Source organism: Brachyistius frenatus, unplaced genomic scaffold (assembly GCF_029030835.1).
Source record: "Brachyistius frenatus isolate BFR_SWC_R1_liver_20210118 unplaced genomic scaffold, ASM2903083v1 Contig_364, whole genome shotgun sequence".
NCBI lineage: Eukaryota > Metazoa > Chordata > Actinopteri > Embiotocidae > Brachyistius > Brachyistius frenatus.
The window spans coordinates 53,270-72,028 of record NW_027210963.1 but is presented as its reverse complement, the minus strand read 5'-3'; the positions used below and the strand labels follow the sequence as shown (position 1 = coordinate 72,028).

At 46.0% G+C, this 18,759-nt stretch overlaps 1 protein-coding gene across 1 annotated transcript in view; it reads right to left on the bottom strand.

Moving 5' to 3' along the window:
• The window catches only part of LOC138636269 (RNA binding protein fox-1 homolog 3-like), a 66,303-nt gene extending 48,988 nt beyond the window's left edge, over positions 1 to 17,315 (bottom strand). The window contains exons 1-3 of the mRNA XM_069724207.1: positions 17,304 to 17,315; positions 14,868 to 15,128; positions 953 to 1,099 (exon numbers count right to left, since the gene is read on the bottom strand). Of these exons, the coding sequence (XP_069580308.1) occupies positions 953 to 1,099; positions 14,868 to 15,128; positions 17,304 to 17,315 (420 nt within the window). The remainder of the gene's footprint in view (positions 1 to 952; positions 1,100 to 14,867; positions 15,129 to 17,303) is intronic.
• Between the last annotated feature and the right edge of the window lie 1,444 nt (positions 17,316 to 18,759).

Below are 18,759 nucleotides of genomic sequence, written 5' to 3'. Positions count from 1 at the left end.
CTGTGTATTATTGTGTACTTCCCACAGACACACCTCCAGCTGTGGCTGCATCACCTCTGATTGATCTTCTTCAGAAGTCGGTTTCAGCTCTTTATTTCTTTCCTATCACAGATGTTACTGTATTGCTTTTGTTTGCGTTGTGCAGAGCAGGTCGGTGATTGGAGACGGAGCACCACTGACCTCCTCCTCCTCCTCCTCCTCCTCTTCCTCTTCCTCCTCCTCCTCCATCAACGCCTGCAGCTCAACCCCCAACAGGGGGCGGAGCCATCAACCTGCTGGATCCTCCGCCAACAGGAACCCACCAAACACCAGGGTCCAAACTACCGCGCCGCTCTGAAGGAGGTTCGGACACTTTTCTAAAACCTTCAACACTGAAACGGAAACCGATCTGACTTAATGTGATCAATAAGTTCAGAGACTACAGGTCTACAGGTGACGTGTGGAGCAGCAGGAACATAAAGCCCTGATGGTTTCATCACTTGATCATCATCGCTTCCTGAGTTCCAGGTTTTTGTGAGCAGCGTTCTGGTGCGTCTGAGATGATTAAAACACCTGAAACTTGATCAGAGCGAACATCAAAGTTTGTGAAACATTTCTGGGGAACAGAGAGACGTCTCAGGGAGACCAATCCAAGGAGGAGGAGTGGTGAGGAGGAGGAGGAGTGGTGATGAGGAGTGGTAAGGAGGAGGAGGAGTGGTGAGGAGGAGTGAAGCACCATCAGAGTCTCCGTGATGCTAACCCTGACATGAAACGTCTGGTCATGTTCAGAACCAGAACACTGAACCAAAACCAGAACTCAGAAACTCCTCCTCCTCACCACTCCTCCTCTTCCTCCTCACCACTCCTCCATTATTTCTCTTGTTTTAACTGGATTTGTTGATGTTCTTGGAAAGTCATGGCATCACCAGGAGTTAGGTGACTGCGTGCGTGTGTGTGTGTGTTGTCCTCTCACCCCGAACATCTGTCTGAGGTCGGGGTCCCTGAAGCGGAAGGGTATATTGGAGACGTGTAATCTCTTGGGCTGCTGCTTCTCCGATGAGTCGCTGGGCTGCAGGTGGAGCTGCTGGGAGCTGTCCGTCTGTCCCACCTCCTCCGCCTGCTGCACCAAACACACAGACGGCCACAGGTTAGCTGAAACTTCCTGAGAGGACGGAACAAAGACCCACGTGTCTCTCACACTGAAGGAGCTGTGGTGACATGAAACAAACAGAAGGTGTAAAATATGACTGACAGAACAAAATGTTCAACCATTCAGAAAGTGAGAAAGATGGTGAGCTGTTTGAACTCTGAATGCTTCTGTTCTCGGTTCCACGTCTCGTTCCTCTGTTCCTCTGAGGTGATGGTCTGTTTAATAGATTAAGGAAGCTGTCGAAGAGGAATCAGACAAACAGTTCACCGGTGACACGTCGACAACGAAGCAGACAAAACTTTATCAGGGATGTTGGAGAGAAAGAGAGTGGGAGTAAAGACCTGGAGGACAAAGACAAGCTGCTGTTTGTCACACCTCAGGATTCATGTTCAGTACAACGTCCAGCCGTCAGCGGCCCTCTAGAGTAATGGTGAGAGGTCAGGGTGGAGCATCGGACTGTCGTGGAGGACATGGCACATTTTTATTAGCCATAAACACAACTTTTCCCAAACCTTAAGTATAACTAAACTATAACTTTAACCATAACTACATCCTAACCTTAACTACATCATAACCATAACTACATCCTAACCGTAACTACATCCTGACCTTAACCACATCCTAACCATAACTACATCCTAACCTTAACCACATCCTTACCTTAACTACATCCTAACCTTAACTACATCCTAACCTTAACTACATCCTGACCTTAACCACATCCTAACCATAACTACACCCTAACCTTAACTACATCCTAACCTTAACTACATCCTAACCTTAACCAATGTTTAAGGTTCTGGTATTGTTAAGGCTTCTGAGCTATGACACTAGATAGACCTTAAAATGTCTCTCGATGTAGATCGACTGTCCTGACATTTATTGTGGGACTGGAGTGAGTTGGAGTGTGAGACTGAAAACAACTGTCCACCTGTTCCACTCTCATCTCAGTCATTGAGCTGTTTTGCTGTTCTGGCTTCAGCCAGCAGGAAAAGTCAACACTTCAGATCGATGTTCCCGAGTGAGATGTCTCCCTGCAGCTGAACCACATCAGGACTTTCAGTAGGGTGGCAGCGCAGATGGACGGTCAGTGTGGCATCATCATCGCATTTTCCCGAGCATGTAAAAAAATAAATGAAAACAAGTTTGCATCTTTTGTCAATACAGGCTTCTTTTTATAAATAATTTGGTAATTGTTGGTATTAGAACATGGAAATGTTTTACAATCTGAAGCGTCCATGAGTTACTGAGATTACTGAGAGACTACTGAGTTACTGAGAGACTACTGAGTTACTGAGACTACTGAGTTACTGAGGCTACTGAGAGACTACTGAGTTGCTGAGACTACTGAGTTACTGAAAGACTACTGAGTTACTGAGACTAGAGTTACTGAGACTACAGAGTTACTGAGAGACTACTGAGTTACTGAGACTACTGAGTTACTGAGAGACTACTGAGTTACTGAGAGACTACTGAGTTACTGAAAGACTACTCAGTTACTGAGACTAGAGCTACTGAGACTACAGAGTTACTGAGAGACTACTGAGTTACTGAGACTACTGAGTTACTGAGGCTACTGAGTTACTGAGAGACTACTGAGTTACTGAGACAAGAGCTACTGAGACTACTGAGTTACTGAGAGACTACTGAGTTACTGAGACTAGAGCTACTGAGACTACTGAGTTACTGAGAGACTACTGAGTTACTGAGACTAGAGCTACTGAGTTACTGAGACTGGAGCTACTGAGACTACTGAGTTACTGAGAGACTACTGAGTTACTGAGACTAGAGCTACTGAGTTACTGAGAGACTACTGAGTTACTGAGACTACTGAGTTACTGAGAGACTACTGAGTTACTGAGACTACAGAGTTACTGGGAGACTACTGAGTTACTGAGACTACAGAGTTACTGGGAGACTACTGAGTTAAATGGCGCCGCGCTAGCGGCAGCCTGTTGCGGCAGCTCCCCTCCCCTTGTTATTAGTATTATTAGTATTTTTTAAGCCTTTCTCCTCTTCGGAGTTGGTTTTTTTTTTCTTTCTCTCGTGTTCAGTTAACGGACCGTAATGGACCGTAATTTTTCCACGTTTCTGGCTGGGGGCTCTGTTATTGTTTACTCGTGTGATCAGCTGATCGCGCTGAGTAGCCCCCTACTGCTGCTGCCCGGAGCGAGGCCTGAGATCCCCGTTGAACTTCAGAGAAGACGGCGGGGTTGCAGAGCCGGAGCTAAGCTAAAGGCGGAAAGGAGGAAATATAAACCAGCGGTACCGGCGATCTTAATGGGGAACGTGAGGTCCTTGGGCAATAAGACTGATAAGCTCGGCGTGCTGGTAAAGACCCAGAGAGAGTACCGGGAGTGCAGCATCATGTGTTTCACCGAGACATGGCTGCACTCACATCTCCCGGACCACAGCGCGGCCATACCCGGCTTCAGGACTGTTCGGGCGGACAGAGATGTTGTGCAGAGCGGCAAGAAGAAAGGTGGAGGGATTGCAGTCTATGTGAACGAGAGGTGGTGCAATCCCGACCACGTGTGTGTGAAGGAACGTTTCTGTAGCCCAGACATTGAACTGCTAGCCGTGGGGATGCGCCCTTATTATTTACCTAGGGAGTTCACGTCCGCCATTGTTATCGTTGTTTACATTCCTCCATCAGCCGACGCAGAGGCAGCAGTGGACACCATCCACTCCACGGTGGCTAAACTACAGACTCAGCATCCCGGTGCATTTTTGGCAGTTACTGGAGACTTTGACCAGTCTGGATAAAGTACTGCCAACTGCACCAGTATGTTAACTGCCCCACAAGGAACAATAAAACCCTGGACCTACTGTATGCTAATGCCATGGATGCATACAGTACTACTGCCCTTCCCCCCCTTGGTAGATCAGACCACAACCTGGTCCTGCTGACTCCCAGGTATGTCCCCCTGGTGCAGAGGCAGCCTGTGACCACCAGGACTGTGAGGAGGTGGACACAGGAGGCTAAAGACGCCCTGCAGGACTGCTTTGGGGCCACGGATTGGGATGTGCTGTGTGGACCACATGGGGAGGACATCAACAGCAGGACGGACTGTATCACAGAATACATCAAATTCTGTGAACACACCACCGTACCATCCCGGACTGTAAAATGCTTCCCCAACAATAAACCATGGATCACCAGTGACCTGAAAGTTCTTCTTAATCAGAAGAAAGCAGCCTTCAGGTCTGGGGACAGGGAGGAGCTCAGGAGAGTGCAGCGCCACCTGAAGGAGAAGATGAGGGAGTGCAAGGACTCCTACAGGAGGAAGCTGGAGGCCAAACTCCAGCAGAACAACGTGAGGGAGGTGTGGACCGGCATGAAGGAGATTACTGGGTTCAAGGGGAGAGAGAGACAACCAGGGGGAACCTGGAGAGGAACAACCAGGGGGAACCTGGAGAGGAACAACCAGAGGGAACCTGGAGAGGAACAACCAGCGGGAACCTGGAGAGGAACAACCAGGGGGCTCCCTGGAGAGGTCAAATGAACTAAACTGTTTCTTCAACAGGTTTAGTTCACCGCCCTCATCTGTCTCCTCCACACCTCACACCTCCAAAACACCTCTGCTGCCTCCCCTCCTCCCCCCTCTGCGCCCCCTGGTGAACTGCATAGAGCTCTCAATCTCAAAGGGCTCTTCCTCCATCGACCCCCCCCACACCCCTCACCCCCCTCTCTGTGACGACTGGCCAGGTTAGGAGACAGCTGGAGAGAATCCACCAGCGCAAGGCTGCAGGGCCTGACGGCATCAGCCCCGTGGTCCTGAAGATCTGCGCCGCCCAGCTGGCTGAGGTCCTACAACACCTCTTCAACCTGAGCCTGAAGCAGGAGGAGGTCCTGGTGCTGTGGAAGACGTCCTGCCTGGTTCCTGTCCCCAAGAAGAAGACTCCATCTGGCCTCAACGACTACTGACCGGTTGCCCTCACATCTCATGTGATGAAGGTGCTGGAGAGGCTGGTCTTGGCCCACCTCAGGCCGCTGGTGAAATCTTCTCTGGGCCCTCTGAAATTTGCGTACCAGCCTTGTGTGGGAGTGGACGACGCCATCATCTACCTGCTGCAACGAGCTCAGTCTCACCTGGATGGAACCGGTGACTCTGTGAGAATCACTTTCTTTGATTTCTCCAGTGCATTCAACACCATCCAACCACTGCTACTGAGTGAGAAGCTGCGGGTGGTGGGGGTGGATGTGCCCACCGTCTCCTGGATCAATGACTACCTGACAGGCAGACCACAGTTTGTCTGTCTGGGCAGTGTGCTGTCTGATACGGTGGTCAGTGGTACTGGAGCTCCTCAGGGAACTGTTCTGTCTCCCTTCCTGTTCACCTTATACACAACTGACTTCCAGTACAACTCAGAGTCCTGCCATCTGCAGAAGTTCTCTGATGACTCTGCAGTGGTGGGATGTATAAGGGATGGACGGGAGGAGGAGTACAGGGCAGTAGTGGAGAACTTTGTGGAGTGGGCGGGAAGGAATCACCTCCTCCTGAACGTGGCCAAGACCAGAGAGATGGTGGTCGACTTCAGGAGGAAGGCGATGGCTCCACAACCGCTGAGAGTTCTGGGAGAGGAGGTGGACATGGTTGAGGAGTACAAGTACCTGGGTGTGTCCATCGACAACAGACTGAAATGAAAGACCAACATCAATGCTGTCTACAAGAAGGTGATGAGTCGACTCTTTTTCTTGAGGAAACTTCGATCCTTCAATGTGTGCAGCAAGATGTTGGAAATGTTTTACCAGTCTGTTGTGGCCAGTGCTTTGTACTTCGCTGGGGTCTGCTGGGGGAGCAGCATTGGAGCCGGTGACACCAACAAACTTAACAAGCTGGTTAAGAAGGCCGGCTCCATCATCGGCTACAAACTAGATAGTCTGGAAAAGGTGGTGGAGAGGAGGACGCTGAACAAACTATTGTCCATCTTGGATAATCCTGTCCACCCTCTCAACCACCTGCTGCAGGGACAGCGGAGCACTTTCTCTAAAAGATTCCTCCAGCTCCGCTGTCACAAGGACAGATACAGGAGATCATTCCTGATACAGGAGATCATTCCTGATACAGGAGATCATTCCTGCCCACTGCCATAAGACTTTACAATAACTCACCTCTGGCAAAATCCATCACAGTACAATAACACTGTTGACTGTGTTTCTTGTATATTATATATATAGATATATATATACTATATAATATATATATATATATATATATATATATATATATGACTGTGTTTATTGGTTTGTTGTATATAATATATATAGATATTTAATGTACTGTATATATACTGTATGTACTGTGCATTTTATATTTATATTTTTTATTTTATTGCTTTTCTATTATATTATTCTATTCTATTATTATTTTATTCTATTGTTTATATTATTGCTTCTGTATGTATGCTGCTGTGGCGAAAAAATTTCCCCTCGGGGATTAATAAAGTATATACCTACCTACCTACCTACCTACCTACCTTACTGAGAGACTACTGAGTTACTGAGAGACTACTGAGTTACTGAGACTACTGAGTGACTGAGGCTACTGAGTTACTGAGAGACGACTGAGTTACTGAGACTACTGAGTTACTGAGAGACTACTGAGTTACTGAGACTACTGAGTTACTGAGACTACACAGTTACTGAGACTACTGAGTTACTGAGAGACTACTGAGTTACTGAGACTAGAGTTACTGAGACTACAGAGTTACTGAGAGACTACTGAGTTACTGATACTACTGAGTTACTGAGAGACTACAGAGTTACTGAGACTACACAGTTACTGAGAAACTACTGAGTTACTGAGACTACTGAGTCACTGAGAGACTACTGAGTTACTGAGACTAGAGTTACTGAGACTACTGAGTTACTGAGAGACTACTGAGCTACTGAGAGACTACAGAGTTACTGAGACTACACAGTTACTGAGACTACTGAGTTACTGAGAAACTACTGAGTTACTGAGACTACTGAGTCACTGAGAGATTACTGAGTTACTGAGAGACTACTGAGTTACTGAGACTACTGAGTTACTGAGAGACTACTGAGTTACTGAGAGACTACTGAGTTACTGAGACTACACAGTTACTGAGACTACTGAGTTACTGAGAAACTACTGAGTTACTGAGAGACTACTGAGTTACTGAGACTAGGGTTACTGAGACTACAGAGTTACTGAGAGACTACTGAGTTACTGAGAGACTACTGAGATACTGAGAAACTACTGAGTTACGGAGAGACTACTGAGTTACTGAGACTAGAGTTACTGAGACTACAGAGTTACTGAGAGACTACAGAGTTACTGAGACTACACAGTGACTGAAACTACTGAGTTACTGATAAACTACTGAGTTACTGAGAGACTACTGAGTTACTGAGAGACTACTGAGTTACTGAGACTAGAGTTACCGAGACTACAGAGTTACTGAGAGACTACTGAGTTACTGAGAGACTACTGAGTTAGAGACTACAGAGTTACTGAGAGACTACTGAGTTACTGAGACTACAGAGTTACTGAGAGACTACTGAGTTACTGAGAGACTACTGAGTTAGAGACTACAGAGTTACTGAGAGACTACTGAGTTACTGAGACTACTGAGTTACTGAGAGACTACTGAGTTACTGAGACTACTGAGTTACTTAGAAACTACTGAGTTACTGAGAGACTACTGAGTTACTGAGAAACGCTGACAGCTCTGTTAGAAGTGGAACTGTTGCTGTTGACTGTGGATGCCTGGACTACGAAGGAGGATCTGCAGGTAGAGACATAACTTCCTGTTACTACTGAGATGGTTCACTTCTTACCTGGATACATCGCCATGGTAACTGATGCTGCAGAGCTAACCTGCTTTGGAGCAGGTTAAGTTTGAGATAATGGATCAAAACCTATTAAATCACCCCCTGACCAATTGTCACCAATCGTAGAGGATCCCGTGGACGTGAGAGTGTTCAAACACCAGTACACCTGTCTTTACTGAGCCTTCTTATACGAGAGAGAAAGATTCCATCTCATGCTGCTTCTGTACCCTGATATCATCCTACAGCACACACTGATTGAAAGCCTTGTAGTTGTTGTCCTCATAAGATGTGAAAGTAAATCTATGTACTACTTTAAATTCTGATTTAATTTGTTTCTGATTTGTTCCCAGTCCGTTTGACACCAGCTGAGAGAATGTGGCTAAAATAAAGAATATATGGAAGCAGGACATTCATTTAATGGTCAAAATCCAATAAGGGGACTGTGATTCACTGCCTGATTCGCTCTCGTGTTACTGTTGCATCATTGTTTTGAGCTCTACCTGCCGATCACATGTTAATGTGCATCCCTTCTAATGATAGTGAGTTAAGTCTCTATAGTTTCTAAATTGGGTTTAAGTTGGTAGCTCCAGCCCTGATGGCTCACTGTGCAGAGAGATTTCCTTCTGTCAGCTTTGACTGGTCTGAAACTTCCTTTTGAAATATTTTGGTTGATATTAATTTTGGCATCAAATCTATTTCAAAATAAAAACAGGATTGTTTAACTGCTTGTCAGTATTTCTGTGAATTGAACAGTTAAAATTAGAGTTTTTCTCTGGACCACAGCCGGTTGTCTGTTTCAGTGTTTCTATCTGTGTGTTGTCTGCAGTGGGAAGAGCAGAATGAGGCGATGCACATTCTGAAAGAATGACCAAGAAAGAGATGGAATAATGATGTCAGCGAAACCTGCTCGATCAATGAGAGAAGTGCTGAAGGTAGCAGCATTTGGAGACGGAGTGTGTGTGTGTGTGTGTGTGTGTGTGTGTGTGTGTGTGTGTGTGTGTGTGTGTGTGTGTGTGTGTGTGTGTGTGTGTGTGTGTGTGTGTGTGTGTGTGTGTGTGTGTGTGTGTGTGTGTGTGTGTGTGTGTGTGTGTGTGTGTGTGTGTGTGTGTGTGTGTGTGTGTGTGTGTGTGTGTGTGTGTGTGTGTGTGTGTGTGTGTGTGTGTGTGTGTGTGTGTGTGTGTGTGTGTGTGTGTGTGTGTGTGTGTGTGTGTCTGTGTGTCTGTGTGTGTGTGTGTGTGTGTGTGCGTGTGTGTGTGTGTGTGTGTGTGTGTGTGTGCGTGCGTGTGTGTGTGTGTGTGTGTGTGTGTGTGTGTGTGTGTGTGTGTGTGTGTGTGTGTGTGTGTGTGTGTGTGTGTGTGTGTGTGTGTGTGTGTGTGTGTGTGTGTGTGTGTGTGTGTGTGTGTGTGTGTGTGTGTGTGTGTGTCTGTGTGTGTGTGTCTGTCTGCGTGCGTATGTGTGTGTGTGTGTGTGTGTGTGTGTGTGTGTGTGTGTGTGTGTGTGTGTGTGTGTGTGTGTGTGTGTGTGTGTGTGTGTGTGTGTGTGTGTGTGTGTGTGTGTGTGTGTGTGTGTGTGTGTGTGTGTGTGTGTGTGTGTGTGTGTGTGTGTGTGTGTGTCTGTGTGTGTGTGTCTGTCTGCGTGCGTGTGTGTGTGTGTGTGTGTGTGTGTGTGTGTGTGTGTGTGTGTGTGTGTGTGTGTGTGTGTGTGTGTGTGTGTGTGTGTGTCTGTGTGTGTCTGTGTGTGTGTGTGTGTGTGTGTGTGTGTGTGTGTGTGTGTGTGTGTGTCTGTGTGTCTGTGTGTGTGTGTCTGTCTGCGTGCGTGTGTGTGTGTGTGTGCGTGTGCGTGTGTGTGTGTGTGAGTGTGTGTGTGACCATGTGTAAACGAGTTGCATCGGGAGCTTTAAGTTTATAATGGACTTCTGTTCACTCCTCAACATGGTTCCAGCTCATGATCTCACTGTATTGATGAATGTTCTTTGTTCACTTGGACATTTCATTCATGTCGGTGTTTATAAGATGCAGGTTTCAGTCTTCTATCATTGAACCACTGGGCAGCCAGTGGACTTCTTTATAATATTAGTTCCCTCTTCACAGCTGTTTAACATCATCATGGTGGAGGCCGACTGCAGCACCATAACTTCAGAGGTCAGAGCCTGAACCTCCAGACCAGTCTGTCAGGTTCCTCCTGGTTAAAGTCTGGATGGCGGTGCGCTTGTGTTTGTTCACCAAACTACTAAAGAAGTTGTTCACACCTCCATGTGCTGCCAGCGTACAGAATTTAGACCTGACTTTGGACTTAGAATCATTAAAATAGAGCCCTGAGTGTGTCTTGGTTCCTGTTCACCACTATCCAAGGACAACTCTCTGATTCAGTGACAGGACTCGGAGTACGCCGACATGCTGACAGTGTGGACACAACGATCAGACCACAACGATGTGGCGAGGTCGAGGTAACTCATCCAGTGTTCCTGGGCCGGATTCCTCAGATCAAAATCTAGTTACAGATCTGAAGGACATTAATAAAAATGTTGAAGCAGTTCAATGAGGTAGCTGTCATGCACAGGTGAAGTAACGCTGTTGCGTGTCTGCATAGATGAATGGCCTTTGATCACATCGAATGGGACGATTTGTTTGTTGAACTCATTAAGTTTGGATTTGGAGACACATTATTCTGTTGGTATAAACTTTCATATTCATCTCCCAAATGTTGGCTCCCACTCACTTTGCTCTTCTTATTGTTTAGAGAAACAAGCCAAGTGTCACCGTTGCTCTTCACTCTTGAAGAAGAGCCATTGTCATTTGCTTTTAAGGTAACTCTGATCTTGAAGGGCATTTTTCATTTTGGTGTTGCGTATATGGTCTCATTAAATGCAGATGAGCTTTTTCACCCAGCATCCTCGGAGCCCAGAGTCGTGTCCATCCTGGAAGAAAAGGCTCATTCTCAGGCCACAAACTTCATTTCTAAAAAAAGTAAATGTTTTCCATTAGTTAGCGCTGCTGCTTCAGGAGATCCGGAGAGGCCTTCGGTTTCAAATAAAACTAAAACTTTTTCAAATAAGTCATGTCAAAACTTACCAAAACATACCAGGAAAAAGAGAGGCAGCCATCTTGGGGGTAGATAAGGTAAACAAGCGTAGGTTATTTTAGGGTCATATGTTTTAAATATTAATATGATGTACATTCTTAATACAGGAATGTTGACATACAATAGTCAATAATGTATTTTTCCATCGCTTGAATTTGATAAAGTCAATGATATAGCAGTTGGTCTGGATAACTCGGTGTTATTGTCCGATTTCTCTCACACAAGGGTTGTGCAAAAGTTTCAAAATAAAATCTTGTTAAGTTGTGGAAGGCTTCTGTCTACAAAATGCTATAGTACATTTATTTTGAAACATACAGGAAGTGTTGAGTTTGTATTTACGTGTAATTCAGAAACTTTAACAGGAAAAAGTAACCGTTTAAAACGAGGCTTCAAGTTGATGTTGTGAATCAGTCAATACGTCTGAAATGTCAATATGATAACTTTGACCATTTAATTTGTTTTCGAACTTGATTGTAAGACAAACATCGTAGACACGATCGCATGTTTCAATGAATTTCAACCGGATCCAGAAAACTGAAGGTTTTATTTCCTCCCCTGGAGAAAAAAAGGGCGGAGCATCGTTCAGAATTGTCAGCGAGCTGTTTGTACCTGAGATGTTGCAGTGTGTGTGTGTTCCCATGTTGTCCTAGCACGGTATGGAACAGAACGGCTTTACGGCTATAAGCCCTCTTTTGCCCGAGTCAAGGAGATAAAATCCTCTTTCTCTGTCGTCGGCGTGCCTCCATCATCCACGGTGTGTGAGCAGCCAGGCAGGAAGAGGAAGTAATTACATGAACATTATCATATAGAGGCAGCCTGAGCTTCCCTCTCTGTCACCAGGGAAACGGTGCCGAGCTGCACAGTGTGTGTGTGTGTGTGTGTGTGTGTGTGTGTGTGTGTGTGTGTGTGTGCGTGTGTGTGTGTGTGTGTGTGTGTGTGTGTGTGTGTGTGTGTGTGCGTGTGTGTGTGTGTGTGTTTGACGAGGGGAGTTGAACAAAACTAATCTATACAACCAAGCTTTGCTTATGGCATTTACATACGTGTGAATGCACACACGCACACACACACACACACACACACACACACACACACACACACACACACACACACACACACACACACACACACACACACACACACACACACACACACACACACACACACACACACACACACTGTGCAAACTGCTCTAAACGCCTCCACCTGATTACACAGTCAAATCTCCCAGATGTGTCGTTACTGTGTTTTTGAGTAAACATGTGTATTTATTTGAGTGTGTGTGTGTGTGTGTTCGACTTGCTGAGCTCAGCAGAGTGTATGTAGCCTGCCGCCCTACAATGTACCCTCCCTGTAATGGACACGATCAGATGGGACTCTGGCAGACAGGTATATTCCACACAGTTAGACATACATTATATATAGATTATTTTCTATATCAGGTATTAGACGGCAACTCGCACACACAGGAACCAACAAAAACACTTGTAAGGATGGAAAAACTGGGTATTAAAGTAAAAGTGCTGGTGTCAAACATACATCCTGCAAAGACCTGTCAGCTCCTTCTGTCCTGTGTGGAGGACATTTAATCTGAGACTTCTAAGTCCAACCTAACTGGTCCCTAGGGTCCTGTCTCGCGGACATCCTGGGCCTTTACTTCGGCTAACAGGATACATGGACTTTCTTTGCAAAATGGCGGGCATCTCAACTTCCACATGTTCTGGCAACAAGGGAATTAAATGATCAATGTTTTGCAGATATTGTGTTTATGTTGGTAATAATCAATATTTTTCTTAAATCTGAGTCTTAACTTCAGTTTAGTAAAATTTCATTAGAGTAGTGTAATTTAAACCCTTTCAAAATACAGCTTTCATTCAGTGTCCTGTGTAGAGGACAGCAGGACTTTCTTACTGTCATTTTAAACCGTTTCCCTCCTTCAGGAAGCAGAGCAGGATTTTACTCAGAACTGTGGAAGGTATAAAAAAAGTAGAGAAATGCTGCACCTGAATAAATATTCTTTGAGATTGTATTGAAGAAATATTGCCTCCGATGCTGCGACATAAATATATTTCCTTTGCAATAACAGCAGGTGTTTGTGTTTTTCTTTAGGAACCAAGCAGCTTTTCCACGACATCACTGAGATGTTATTTTTAAAATGATGTTTTTGTGTTGAGATGCGTCTCCTTCATCTAACTGTTCTTATGTTCATTGAATAAGGAGACATTTGAATAGAAATACACGTGAAAAATCATAAATAATCAAACAAGACCAGATGTCCATTACAAGTGACAGATGATCAAAAAATAATCATGTTTGCGCTTTAACATGTTTCTTTCAACCACAATATTTCAATTATCTAAAAACATTGTCAATTGGAGGATATTTATAGATGTGATTTAGTGATGCACTCCTTCAAGTTGTGTAAAACCTGAAACTAAAACCTCCAATGTTTAAAAGGTGTGAAGCTGAAGTGGAGCAGCGACGCTGTTTCAGCCTCCGTGAGTTTCCTTCATCCTGCAGTGTGTCCTGACACTAACAGTTACCGCCGGCGACAAACTCTCCACTGTGACTATAAAACACTCCCAGTAATGCTGACTGTATTGTGTCTGCTCCTCTCACTGGACTCCCACACCTTCCCAGCATGCAACAGTCTAATTGACCCTGACAGCTTGAAGGCTCCTCAACTCCAGACAACTGGTGGTGCAGTTAACTGTAGAGTGGACATCCTCAGCGTTGCCTCTGTGTGTGTGTGTGTGTGTGTGTGTGTGTGTGTGTGTGTGTGTGTGTGTGTGTGTGTGTGTGTGTGTGTGTGTGTGTGTGTGTGTGTGTGTGTGTGTGTGTGTGTGTGTGTGTCCAGGTTTAGTTCGTGCATGCATCTGCACACTCACTTGATCTTTGAAGGCCGAAGAGATTAAAGATCATTTGAAGTGAAATCCAACTGTTCTGTTTGTTTCGTTTCAGTTCCATAAACCCTCCAGATGAATCGATCAGATCAGGATTAGTGGCTGAAATACAGGAGTTGACTCACAGCTCCACTTTACCAACAATCTGTTGAAATACCGGCCACACTGACTCCTACAGCAGCCATAGTTAAATCAACCTTCACCAGAAGGACGATGATCAGCTGTAGTTCAGATCGTCTCTCTTTTCTCACGACTCGCTGCACCTCCCTGCAGGATTTTATGATCTGTGATCATACATCTCAGAAATTATTCAATTTAAAATCAATCTCAATAAAGGTTTGTTCTTCTAAGCGGTGAGAGGGACAACAGTCACATGTGATGGATTGTTTTTTAAAGGAACCAAAACTGATCTTCAAGAAACCCGTTTGGTGATATTTATCTCTATCAATAATCCCAGGTTTCACTTCCAGACTCAAACCAGGACAAACACAGAAGTTTGAACTTCCTGGCTCGGTCACATGATGTTGGACACGTCAAAATACAACAATAAAGGACAAAGGATTATAAACGTATACAGAATAGTTCACAATGTCACACAACTGGGATGAAACAGGCTGTAAATGAGACCGATTATGTGTTCATTGTTTAATATGTGCTGAAACATTTTCAGCAACAATGTCGAAGGTGGAAGACGAACGACACCAGCAGCTGAAATTCAGACTGAAGAAGAGACACTTCGATGTCGTCCACATGAAGCTGTCCTGCTGCAGGTGGTTGGACTGAGGTGTGAATCCCGGATACGCCACCGTGATGGCACGTTCACGGCTTTACAGAGACAACATGCAGATGAAGATGAACTATGCAGACTTAGAACGGTCAGAGGACGGAGGACGGTAGGTCTGTGACATCACACATCCCTCGGGTTGAGGACGAGGTCGGTTGTGAGGAGACTCACCGTTACCGTGTTAGCTGAGAGCGCCACGGTGCCGCTGTCGTTTCCCGGCTGCTCGCTCTGCGTGTGCGTTGGCGTGTACAGCGTCAGGGCGTGTTCGCCCACCGAGCTCGGTCCCGTGTAGTCGGCGGGTGGGTGGGGGTGGGGGTGGGGGTGGGGGGGGGCGTACTCGGCGGGGAGCCCGTTCTGTGGCGGAGGAGGGTACTGGGACGGAGGGAACGGTTGGGCCAGGGCTTCAGGGGGAGCTGGGGCCTCTTGGTTACCCTGTGAGGAGGGACAGAGGACAGAGACAGAGGAGGACAGAGAGAGAGAGGAGGACAGGGACAGAGGAGGACGGACAGAGGAGGACAGACAGAGGAGGACAGAAATAATAGGACAGAGAGAGGAGGACGGACAGAGGAGGACGGACAGAGGAGGACAGACAGAGGAGGACAGACAGAGAATGACAGAGACAGAGGAGAACAGAGACAGAGGAGGACAGACAGAGAAGGACAGAGACAGAGGAGGACGGACAGAGGAGGACAGAGAGAGGAGGACAGAGAGAGAGGAGGACAGACAGAGGAGGACATAGAGAGAGGAGGACAGAGACAGAGGAGGACAGACAGAGGAGGACAGATACAGAGGAGGACAGACAGAGAAGGACAGATACAGAGGAGGACGGACAGAGGAGGACAGACAGAGAAGGACAGATACAGAGGAGGACGGACAGAGGAGGACAGAGACAGAGAAGGACAGAGACAGAGGAGGACGGACAGAGGAGGACAGAGACAGAGGAGGACGGACAGAGGAGGACAGAGAGAGGAGGACAGACAGACAAGGACAGAGACAGAGGAGGACAGACAGAGGAGGACAGACAGATGAGGACAGAGACAGAGGAGGATGGACAGAGGAGGACAGGCAGAGGAGGACAGAGACAGAGGAGGACGGACAGAGAATGACAGAGACAGAGGAGAACAGAGACAGAGGAGGATAGACAGAGGAGGACAGAGACAGAGGAGGACGGACAGAGAATGACAGAGACAGAGGAGAACAGAGACAGAGGAGGACAGAGACAGAGGAGGACGGACAGAGGAGGACAGAGAGAGAGGAGGACAGAGAGAGGAGGGCGGACAGAGGAGAACAGAGACAGAGGAGGACAGACAGAGGAGAACAGAGACAGAGGAGGACAGACAGAGAAGGACAGAGACAGAGGAGGACGGACAGACAGAGGAGGACAGATACAGAGGAGGACGGACAGAGGAGTACAGACAGAGGAGGACAGAGAGAGAGGAGGACAGAGAGAGGAGGACAGAGAGAGGAGGACGGACAGAGGAGGACGGACAGAGGAGGACGGACAGAGGAGGACAGACAGAGGATGACAGAGAGAGAGAGAGGAGGACAGACAGACGAGGACAGAGACAGGGGAGGATGGACAGAGGAGGACAGACAGTGTAGGACAGAGTAGGACGGACAGAGGAGGACAGAGAGAGAGAGGAGGACAGACAGTGGAGGACAGACAGACGAGGACAGAGACAGAGGAGGACAGAGAGAGGAGGACAGAGACAGAGGAGGACAGACAGAGGAGGACAGACAGAATAGGATGGAGGAGGACAGATGGAGGAGGACAGAGACAGAGGAGGACAGAGACAGAGGAGGACAGAGACAGAGGAGGACAGACGGAGGAGGACAGAGAAAGAGGAGTACAGAGACAGAGGAGGACAGATGGAGGAGGACAGAGAAAGAGGAGGACAGAGACAGAGGAGGACAGATGGAGGAGGACAGAGACAGAGGAGGACAGAGACAGAAGGGAGGAAACAGGTTAATATGGGGTTAAATGATCTTTTCCTATTGGTGGATCATCTTAATGGAGAGCAGCACTACGACTGCATGATGTTGAGATGAGTTCATCTGGACTCTTTGATCAGAATATGATTGACAGGCTGACAGTGGAGCCGATATTTCTCACCATGTGATCGGGGTCTGAAACAACCTTGAAGCAAAAATCCCACTGAAACTTGAAACAAAAATTCTCAATATATTTAAATATCTCTCCATTCATGTTGCCCACTGAGCCTCTGTTTGGGGTTACGGCCTTAGTATCTCAAACCAAATGTTCACGCTGCAGCCCAAATCTGATTTCTGTCATATCCAGATTGATTTCTGAAGTCCGAACGGCACAAAACGACATGAAATGTAACTTTTATAATCCAGATCCAAACCACATTTGAAATGTGATTCCAGTCAGGTTTCTACAGATGTTCTCAGTCCGGACGCTCCGCTGGCTCAGATCCGGTTTGTTGCGACACAGTGATGAATCTACGCTACCGCTAGCAGAGCTAGCACAAAGGCTAGGTTTTGGCGCTGCAGATGACAATGGGGACAACAGTCCAGACAGAAGCTGAAATAAACCATCTGCTGAGACTTCTGTGTTGGAAAGCGTTGCTACAAGTACGTTGTTACCAAGACACCCATGCAGACAGGCTGGTGATGTCTGGAAACACCCAGTCTGATCTGTAAATGACACTGAGGACAGTCTGTCCTGAAGATCTGAGCTGTAAATGACACTGAGGACAGTCTGTCTTGAAGATCTGATCTGAGAAACAAATCTGATTTGCCTGCAGTCTGAACACAGACTGAAACCTTCTGGGATCATCTGATGTGTGATTGGTCCTCTCTGACGGTGGATCAGGAGGTGAAGTCACATCAGGTGAGAGGCTGAGAGACAACAGGTACGTTTTAACTCCTCTCAGCTCTGCTTTCCTTGTTCGTCACATAAGAGCTTCAGCGACTTAATCAACTGGTTCACAGCCCTCTGTGAGAGCAGGACGGTTGGTGAACACTTTCAACAGGATGAAACATGAAGAATTCAGTGAAATAGAAAGTAACCGGTATCCTGATGAAGTTAAGGAATACCACATCATCACTGTGTCACGTGTTCGAGTCCAGACACGGACCTTTAATGTACATCACATAGGTCCAGAATAAAAAGTTAATTACTGCAGACGTGCTGCTTTACAGTCTCTAACAGACTGAAACGTTCTTTAAACCTCAGCATGCTGAACACTGAACTTTGAGATGTTATGTGACGGACAGGACGAGACAAAAATATAATATACAGTGATGTGAAAAGTGTTTGCCTCCTTCCTGATTTCCAAATTTTTTGCATGTCTGTCACACTTAAATGTTTCAGATCATCAAACAAATTTAAATATTAGTCAAAGATAACAAGTAAACACAAAATGCAGTTTTTAAATGAAGGTTTTTATTATTAAGGGAGAAAAACAATCCAAACCCACATGGCCCTGTGTGAAAAAGTGTTTCCCCCTCCTGTTAAAACATAACTTAACTGTGGTTTATCACACCTGAGTTCAATTTCTCGAGCCACACCCAGGCCTGATTACTGACACACCTGTTCTCAATCAAGAAATCACTTCAATAGGACCTGCCTGACAAAGTGAAGTAGACCAGAAGACCCTCAGAAGATAGACATCATGCTCCACAGCTGGAAAAGACTCATTGGAAGTTATCACAAACGCTTGATTGCAGTTGTTGCTGCTGAGGGTGGTCCAACCAGTTATTAGGTTTAGGGGGCAAACACTTTTCCACACAGGGCCATGTGGGTTTGGATTGTTTTACCTCCCTTAATAATAAAAACCTTCATTTAAAAACTGCATTTTGTGTTTACTGGTGTTATCTTTGACTAATATTTAAATTTGTTTGATGATCTGAAACATTTAAGTGACAAACATGCAAAAAATAAGAAATCAGGAAGGAGGCAAACACTTCTTCACACCACTGTATATATATATATATATATATATATACGTATATTATATTTGTAATATAATATATAATAATATTATCTTCAGAGTCACAACAACAGCTGCAATGTGACCAAACAACACTGAGGAGGAAT